This window comes from Vitis riparia, chromosome 3, assembly GCF_004353265.1.
Source record: "Vitis riparia cultivar Riparia Gloire de Montpellier isolate 1030 chromosome 3, EGFV_Vit.rip_1.0, whole genome shotgun sequence".
Taxonomy (NCBI): Eukaryota; Viridiplantae; Streptophyta; class Magnoliopsida; order Vitales; family Vitaceae; genus Vitis; species Vitis riparia.
This window is the reverse complement of record NC_048433.1, coordinates 13,322,074-13,331,674: the sequence shown is the minus strand read 5'-3', so window position 1 is coordinate 13,331,674 and position 9,601 is coordinate 13,322,074. Positions and strand designations below refer to the sequence as shown.

The window sequence follows — 9,601 nt, the reverse complement described above, 5'->3', positions numbered from 1 at the left end:
TTGTTGTCCCCAATGCGAGAAGAAAAATCCGGAATTTCCCACTTTGCATCCTGAACTTGATCCTAGCAACCTCATGCTCCAGGAGACTTTCTTTCTTTCATTTCTACCTAGTTCTATATTAGTTTAGTTCCAAGCACCACTTTCAAAACAAATCTTATTTTCTTTTAAACTTTAAGTTATGACAAAGGAAATCATCAGACTCAATTTCTAATCTTTAGTCTATCACTGGTAGAGTGAAAACCCATCCCTGAGTTCGACCCTAGAGCTGCTATACTATAGTAGCTTTGCTACGCCAGTATAAGGTCATAGGATTTATAAATATTTTTTATTAAAATACTCAACTGGGCATGAATCAATGGCCATACCTATGACATCCGTAACATTCAACATTGGACTTGTCTGTTGACTTTGATCTATAAGTTGTTGAGTGGTGGCCTCCACGTCCTTTGCCTCTTCCTTGAAATTGACTCTCTTGATGACGATGATTTTGTTGTTGGTTCCCACAATCATTGTTATTTCTGCCTCCTCTACCTGGACCCCTGCCTCTTCCTCGTCCTCTTATCAGCTCTATTGGGTGTAGAATGATTTTCTGATAAAGCCTTCAATGCTTGTTCTTCTTTTTCCTGTTGGTTAATTTTTTGCTCATGAACCAACAAAGAACTTTGTAATTCATCAATTCACAATAAACCAACATCATTAGCTTCTTCTATAGAACATACAACAAAATTAAAGTTCGGTGTTAAGGATCAAAGAATCTTCTCAACAATGAGAACATACTCTGTCTTGTCGCCATGGATTTGCATCTTGTTAATGATTGCCATCGTTCTTGAAAAATATTTGTAACTGATTCTCCTGACTTCATTAGCAGCATTTCGAACTCCCAACGAAGTGCTTGAAGCTGCTGCCTCTTAGCTCTTGTTGTACCTTGGTACTTCTTCTTCATGGAATCCCAAATATGCTTGGAGGTGTCCTTGCAAAGAATGGTTTCCAAGATTGAGCGATCAATAGCTTGGAAAAGATAATTCTTTGCTTTAAGGTCCTTTAACTTCAGCTCTTCAAGCTCTGTCTTTTGTGCATCTATCAACACAACACCTTCTGTTGGTTTTGCTACTCTAGAAACAACAACCGTCCAATATTCTTTGGACCTCAAGAAGTTCTCCGTGAGCATGCTCCAATGGTCATAGTGACCATCAAAGCGTGGAATGGTGGGTTGTACAAAACTTTTGGAAGCCATTAATTTCACTTTTACTCTCCTCGCAATCCTGCTCTGATGCCACTGATATAAACAAACAACAAACACAACGTTTTTCACTCTAACAATGGTAAGCAGAGGATATGCTCGCTGTTTACACATTTTATTGATAAACAAATAGCCTGTAAATAGGCTAATACATAACTGAAAGCAACATGAAAACAGACACTATCCCACGTTAAAAACAAACTCCTATAACTAGGTAAATAAACGCACTAAAGACTAGGACAACTCACGTGCAAATTATTAAATTTCCTCAACAAATAGCAATTGGGGTTTGGGAATGAGAAGTTTTGTAATTGGGAAGAGAACTGACTTGGGTCTCGAACTGTGGCTTTGATGGTGTAGCTGCGTTGGAGCAGAAGCCTCACCAGCCATGAGGCGACGTAGCCAGAAGCTCCAGCCACGCACACCACCTGGCCTTGCCCACTCATCCCTCGCTCTCTTCCCAGTACTGTTGTAATATTTATGTTTTATTTGATTTATGGAGAAATTTATTGTATTTCATATCAAGGGTCAGGTCAGGGGGTCTCCATTCCACCTGCCCGCCCGGCCCAACCCGAAGCTTCGGGCTTCAGGCGGGCTTTTTGGACTTCAAAGATGAGAATTTGGGCGAAGCCAGGCTGGACTGAGTTTCCCAAACCTTGCTTTGGGCTATGGCTTCAGGCCGGGTTCATTTTTTTTTTTAATTTAAATATTACTTAATGAATTTTAAAATTAAATTATTATTTATGAGCTATGAAAATATTATAAAATAAATTAAGTTGATGCCCAGACTTTTTTACTTCCTCCCGTAGGTTGCTCGCATCTATTTGGTAATTGTTTTGAAAACGATTTTCTATTCTCCAAAATAAAATATTAAGAAAACAAACCTATTTTTTGTTTTATGTTCCAAAAAAAAAAAAGTTTTCAAATAATACTTTTTAATTGTTTTAACTTATTTTCTAAGAGTTATTTTAAAAAATAATTATATAAATATATAAAAATATTAAAAATAAAATAATAGATATAAAAATTATTTTTAAAATATATTAAAAATATTTTAAATTTCGATTTTCAAAAATCGTTTTCAAAAATTATTTTTCATAATTATTTTAAAAATAATTACTAAACATGCCCTTAACTTTTATCCTAATATGAAAAAAAAAACATTAATTTCTACATATTAACTAAAGGGAGAAGTTTCCACTATACTGAAAAATTATTATAACTCAATATTCTTAGGATTAAAAGAAATTATTATCTTACAAAGGTTATTGACTTATGACTTATCAATAAATAAATAATTTATTAACTTATTAATAGATAAATATTTATTAATTTATTGATAAATGAATATTAATTTAAAGAGAATTATGTTATTTCAAGTCGTAGAACCCTTAAATGACTATTTGTTACGACATGAAAAAAATATATACATAAGGTAGTGACAAATATTAAAAATGAGCTCCAAGTTTAGTTTACGTACAAAGCCGAAACAAACAATTTTTGATACATGTTTTTAAAAAGAGTTAAATTGAGAAAATAAAAAATGTAAAAAAATTATTCAATACAATATGATAAATTTTTGTTATTTCGCTTCTCATGCTTCTTGGTCACTGATAGATAGAGGAGGCAAAAGTGAAAAGCGAGAATGAGTGGAGCTGAGAAAGTGGTGTGCGTTACAGGGGCTTCTGGGTACATAGCTTCATGGCTGGTCAAGCTCCTGCTCCAACGCGGCTACACCGTCAATGCTTCAGTTCGCGACCCAGGTATGTATTCAATCTTTCCTACAATTCCCATATTTCTGTCTATCTATATCAAATACTCTCTGTTTGGCCGCCGAGAAAACCTTGGAAATTGCGGTAAAGAGGGGTTTAGTTTCCATGTTTTTGAGTCTTCTAACCGGAATAATGAGTAACCCAAGATTCAATATCTAGCTTCTTTTCTTTTTATCACTACTTTAGCATCCAAACATGGTAAAAAGGGATTTATTATTGTTAATTTAGTTCAAATTTCAATTTTTGGCAGTGCAATTCCAATTTTGATCTAAGAATATGAAGGAAATGCCAAAGTAAAGGAGGGGGTTTCTGTGCTTGGAGTTTTTGACCACATGATGAATAACCCATGATTCAAATTTTTAATCAGAGACAGAACCCAAGTGTTAATTACTTTTATTATTGTAAACTTCTCTGTATGATCCCAATTTTAATGGATAATGTTTTGATGCCAAGAAACAAAAGGAGAAGTAATGTAAATGAGACATTTTCTGTGTTTTGAGTCTTTTGACCAAATCATGAATAACCCATGATTCAAATTTAACTGATTAGTCCAGATTTTGATCTGTTAACAATTCATTGTTCTTATTATTTTTTGGTTTTATTGCAGTGACCAAATTGAAAATGCATGTGAATTAGTGATTTGGCTAAATTTTTGTTGAATGCTCGAGGGATGGTTATTGAAGGCGTATTTTTTTGATGTGGGACTCACAACATAACAATTTTACAATTTTAGTAGTTTTGATACTGGTTTATAATGACTATGAATGAGAGATTGGGTTCATTTTGGTTTTTGAACCTGTTAGTTAGCCCAACTTGATCAGTGGCTGGGTTCAATTTTTAGAGGGTAGAGGATATATTCTCATGGGGCAAGGGATTTTAGGAATCATGTGTACAAGTCGCAAACTTTGCTTCAGTGCTCTTTCATGAAACGGTTCTTTACAAGTAATGTCACATAAAACTAAATTATAGAGGATATATTCTCAAATATATTTTATTACCAAATCTTAGAAGGATAGTTTGGTCAACAAGGTTATGTAGAAAGATTTAAGGATTTTATTTGAAGTTCAATATGATCATCATATATCTGTAATCATTTGATTAAAATATAAGGAATTTCCCATTTTTTGGTAGGGATAATCATCCCTTTTGCATTGTATCTTAGCAAAAGCAACATATGTTCCTTAGACAGCATTGGCAACATATGTTACTTAGACAGCATTTTCTACAATGTTTCCAATGGTCAATGTGCCATGTTTTTGAAACTGCCCAAATATACCATCTGGTGAAAACTTTTACTAAGACTGATATTGCATAATTTCTATAGCAACACCATCTTTCATGAACAAAACACCAAAATCTGTTGGTGTGATACTCCTTTGAGGTTTGTTCTGTTTGTTTGACAGTCCTGCATTTGGATTCATGTTTTGGAAACAAGTAGTAACATTTCTACATGTCATGAAATGGCTTAGGCAGAGGAACACTGTCTATGTAATTGTCTTACCAATAAACTCAGCAAGCTGTATGTATCTTGTTTTGGATGGACTCAGAATGTCATGCAATTCAATTTTATTTCTTGGAAACATGTACCATTAAGCTTTCTTCATGATTAACAGGCCCTTTTTCTCATTGATTTTCTGTACAATTTATTTGTTCTATTGATCAACACCACAGATGATCCAAAAAAGACAGAACACTTACTGGCACTTGATGGAGCTAAAGAAAGGCTTCATTTATTTAAAGCTGACTTACTGGAAGAAGGAGCTTTTGATTCTATGGTTGATGGATGTGAAGGTGTTTTCCACACAGCATCTCCATTTTATCACACTGTCTCTAATCCACAGGTTCGTCCTACATCACTTCTTTTGCTTTATTGTAAATACTTTATCCAAGCTTTTGTTATTGGCTTTTTGTTTAACCATCCATTTGGCAGTTATGGGACCATAAAGTTGCAACCAAATTATTATCTTCATCTAGAAATCCACCCAAAACTGACTATCAAACCTTGAACCTCAATCTATAGCTAATCGTCCTATGAACATTGTGTGATTGTACACTTGCTTTGAAAAATAAATTGACCATGTGACTACCATCCAATGTTTTTCTATTACACAAAATCATTCTACAAAATTGTAAATTATTATCGAAATTAAATCTACATCTTGGCTTCAAATGAAGGGATAGGACCTCTTCCTGGCAGAGGTAGCAAAATCTAAAGGTCCATTCAGTAAGCATGCGCTTGGCTATATGATTTATCTCACTCAGGGAGTTTTTTAGGCCCACACTGCAGAAGTGTCAGGAATTGTCAGCTTGCTGACTTCCAGCGGAAACCTTTCAAGCACAATTAACTATCCCTGGGACCTTCTAAGTCTGTCAGTTCAGATCTTTCAAAGGTTCAAATTGTTGGACTTCTGCCTCAAAAGTAGTGAAGAATATGGTTTTCTGACTCAAAGCATCAGCCACTTAATCCTAAAATTCCCACCTAATGCTGAATAATTATTGATGTTGTACTTTTGTAATATGTGAATGCATTTTTTTGTGTCAAGGATTTAGCTTGTGTTGTTCAGTTGCTCTAATATAAAATCTCCATGAAGTTATACTCTTTTAGTTTATACAACCACTTTGTTTGCCATATAGCTAGCTTGTGTTGGTTGTTTCTGTGGTCTAAACCTCCATGATCAAAATAGAGGTAACTTTTCATTGGACCAAATATTTTTTCCAACTTCAAAGTAAACAATTGCATAGCATTCCATGTGTAGGGGGAGTGTTTGGCTCAAATCTTTCCAATTGCTACTCCATTTTCTCCTAATGTGTTCATTGCAGACCACCAGTGGCATGTAATCTTTCAAGATCCTTTTGGTGGCAGCTTGTTTTCCAAACAACAATTGAAGAGTAGTCGTGAATATATTAATAAATTTGTTGTTGGCTGAGATTTTTCCTTTTAATATCATGATTGAATTTCATCCACTATCCTATAGCATTATAAGTTCTTTTATCAGTTGCATTCTCAGAACTTTCTATAAGGGCTCCTTTCAACTGTGTTTCATATCTCAGGTGGAGTTAATTGACCCTGCAGTGAAGGGAACCCTCAATGTTCTCAGATCATGTGCAAAAGTTCCATCTATCAGAAGAGTTGTCGTAACATCTTCTATGGCAGCTGTTGCTTTCACTGGACAAACTTTAACTCCTGATGTGGTAGTTGATGAAACTCGGTTTTCTGATCCTGCAGTTTGTGAGAAACTGAAGGTGTGTGTTTTTGCTCTTTTCTTTGGGTGTTGTCTCCTTTGCAAGTTTTCCTTTTTTCAACTTTTGCATGCAAAAAATTTAGCAATTAAACGATAAGGTTACTAGGAAGATGATATAATATAATTCATGTCCTCAAGATTTTAGCATGTATTTGAGCTTGAGCGTAGAACCTGGAACTTGGAATGGATAGGGTATTGTTCATAAAGCATGTGAACCATCATTTTTTTATTTCCATTTTTTTCCTCTAACTTTTTTCTTCCTTTACAATGCAAAAGTAGCTTTCAGGTTGTCAATCTTCAAATATTTCTTCATGAGCATACTCATGTTCATGTTCTTGGAATCTTTGAGTCTTACTTCTTGCCATAAGAGAATGAAAAAAGAGTATTTCTATATTCATTTTTCATTGTAATGAAGTTGTTTCAACATATTCTTTATTGAACCAAATACAAGTTTTCTTTGATCGTTATATGTCAAGGTAATATAATCGCCTTTGACTTTCTTAGCAAGCACTTTGAACTTGATTCTTTCTATAAATTAAAAATTTATAGGTTATATTCCTATGTTTGCAATTTGGAATCCCAAGCTCAAAAGAGAGGGAAAGAAAAAGAGAAAATAAACAAAGATATATATGCTTGAAAATATGATATGTATCAAGAACAATTGTTGAGATGGTTTCTCTTATCTGTTTAGTAAATGTTGATTCTACCAGCTTTGGTATATGCTTTCAAAGACCTTGGCTGAGGAGGCTGCCTGGAAATTTGCAAAAGAGAACAAGATTGACCTTGTTGCCATAAATCCAGGGCTGGTGATTGGTCCTCTCTTACAGCCAACTCTCAATACAAGTGTGGAGCCTGTTCTGAAACTAATAAATGGTAATGTTTAGCAAATAGTTAGTACAATGCCTATGTTTTGTCATTGTGCATCCATATCACTAAATTTTTTTTACTTTCTTCTTTCTCTTTTTGCATTTGTTTTTATTCTTATAAGCAAAGTAATATCCAATAAAAAGATACCAAAAAAGGGTTGCAATTTGGATCCCTTGATTTATATGCAAAGAAGGGAGAGTACCCTAAAAAATTCAAACCAAATAAGAAGCACCTTAGGGAAGAAAATGTAGAAACAGAGTGACATATGCAAAGGTGTGAGAAAGCAAGTCTTCAAAATTAGAGTCTCTGCTCTCCAAAGTTACGTAAAGTTCAACAGAGGATTTTTTAAGCTCAGAAATTGGGGTCTAAGCTTAGGAATTAGGATCAAGCACATTGAATGTTGAATTTAATGCCCGATAAAAGTAATCCTTCTCCTTCTTAACGCATCCTTATGACCCTCGCGCATCAATGCTTCTGATTCAAGCGGTTGGGCTTATTTGATGCAGGTACACAAACATTTCCTAATATAATTTATAGATGGGTTGATGTTAGAGATGTTGCCAATGCACATATCCAAGCGTTTGAGGTTCCTTCAGCTAATGGAAGATATTGTTTAGTTTCCAGAGTTACACATTGTTCTGAGGTTGTGAAGATTTTACATGAGCTCTACCCCACATTCAATCTTCCTGACAAGTAAATTCCTTTTTTCCCTTCCAAATTTCTAATGTATTGCATGTAGTATCTAGTGTCCTTAATAGATCCCATCAAATTTTGTTAGTGTCATCAATAGAAATGAGGCCTCTTGCCACATTTTAGTATTATATGTCAGGCCATGCTATTATTTCAATTATTAACTTCTTTTTATTTTTATTATTATTATTATTATTATTATTATTTTAAGTGAGTTCTTTCTATTCCAATTTCCCAAGTAGCTAAACATCTTTGTAGTTGGTATCAGCATATTAGCTGTCAATTTCATTTCAGAAAAATGTCATGCTTGTTATACATGGTTATGTCACTGAGGGAATTTGTTTTCTGTGCTTGAAATTTGTAATACAACAGGAGATAGCTGAATTTGAGGATGATTTGTTACTTATCCCGGTCCCCATGTCTAAAAATCCCAAACTGATTTGGTTAAGCCAATTTTTTTGTGATCCTATTATTACTTCTAGTATTTGGCTGCATATAATTATGGCACTTCATTATTGGACTACTTTAGCTCCACTTTTTTTGGGTCCAATCATGGATAGGTTTGCCCAAGTTAAGGGGTAAGGATGCAACTTTGTGAGCTTGGCCCGATGGAGGAAAGCTTGAACTGAAGAATAAGTTGGTCTACCTGAAAACTGATCCAACTCAACCCAATCAGAATAAATTGAGCTGGTGTTGAGCTTGGGTTATCCAGGCTATTGAAAATGTGCTTATTGATGGATTAAGTCTGGAAAATTATTTTTGGTATATTGGCATCCTTGCACTATGTTTTCTGGATGAAGCTACAGTAAATGAAGGTCTCAAAAGTGGGTACTTTCTAAGTTTACACTGCTCTAAGAACTTCGAAGATACCGAAATAAACTAATGAACCTGTTTTCTATATATATATATATTTTTTTTCGCTAGCAGTTTCACGAGTGATTCTAGAGAATATCCACATTTGTGTTTCATGTATTGCAGATGTGCAGATGACAAGCCTTTCGAGCCAACCTACCAGGTGTCCCAGGAGAGAGCAAGAAGCTTGGGCATCAACTTCATTCCTGTGGAGGTGAGCTTAAATGACACTGTTGAAAGCTTGAAGGAAAAGAAGTTTTTCAGTCTCTGACTCTTGGAGTTTAATGGTATGAGTTGTACACATGTTCTCTTCAAGTTTCTTATCCTTGTAATTGAAGGCAGACTTAATTGGTTCTATAAGACTTCGTTTGGATGATGGAAAATCCCAAGAAAAGAAAAAGAAATAGTAACAATCTAAAATCTCTTGTTGGGTTTAGTATGGAAATATGATAAAACTAAAATACTACTAATTTAGAAATTTATATATTTTTGCACTTCTTATTGTTTATGCATGATTAGAAAGAAGAAATAAACTTGGAGAAGCATATGTGAAAGTTACTCTTTCTATTTTTATGTAGAAAAGAGTATATTGTCAATCTATATTAATCCATCGTTTAAAAGAGAGATGCAATTAAAATCGTAGTACCATAATTATTTTTCCGATCATTTTATGGTATTAAAAGTAGTTTTTCGATTCCATATCGAAAAGTGATAAGTTAATGAAAAGTAATCATGTGATAAAAATGGTTTTCTTTGTTTTGATTTTTTTTTTTTTTATATCATTCTTAAACGGTCAAACTCTGATTTTAGTAATTTTATTTAGTTTAAGAGTGCATTTAATAGTGATTTTATGAAGTGTTTTTAATATTTTTAATACTTGAAAATTTTAATCTTTTAAGTATTAGAAAAGTTAAAAACGCTTTCTAGAATTACTAACA

The 9,601-nt window shown here is 33.9% G+C and overlaps 1 protein-coding gene across 2 annotated transcripts; it reads left to right on the top strand.

Moving 5' to 3' along the window:
* The first annotated feature begins 2,853 nt into the window (after positions 1 to 2,853).
* On the top strand, positions 2,854 to 9,147 carry LOC117909884 (tetraketide alpha-pyrone reductase 1-like). Of its 2 annotated transcripts, XM_034823934.1 has the most exons (6): positions 2,854 to 3,003; positions 4,684 to 4,853; positions 6,064 to 6,255; positions 6,965 to 7,127; positions 7,628 to 7,814; positions 8,790 to 9,147. In XM_034823934.1, the coding sequence occupies exons 1-6, from the start codon at positions 2,886 to 2,888 to the stop codon at positions 8,932 to 8,934; spliced, it is 975 nt and encodes a 324-aa protein (XP_034679825.1). In that variant the 5' UTR covers positions 2,854 to 2,885; the 3' UTR covers positions 8,935 to 9,147. The 2 variants fall into 2 exon arrangements, with proteins under 2 accessions (XP_034679825.1, XP_034679828.1); XM_034823937.1 differs by lacking the exon at positions 7,628 to 7,814.
* The last annotated feature ends 454 nt before the right edge of the window (positions 9,148 to 9,601 follow it).

Coding starts and splice junctions, on each gene's coding strand:
- LOC117909884 (XM_034823934.1), top strand. CDS start 2,886: ATGAGTGGAGCTGAGAAAGTGGTGTGCGTTACAGGGGCTTCTGGGTAC. Junction 3,004..4,683: donor TGCTTCAGTTCGCGACCCAG/GTATGTATTCAA, acceptor TCAACACCACAG/ATGATCCAAAAAAGACAGAA. Junction 6,256..6,964: donor CAGTTTGTGAGAAACTGAAG/GTGTGTGTTTTT, acceptor TGATTCTACCAG/CTTTGGTATATGCTTTCAAA.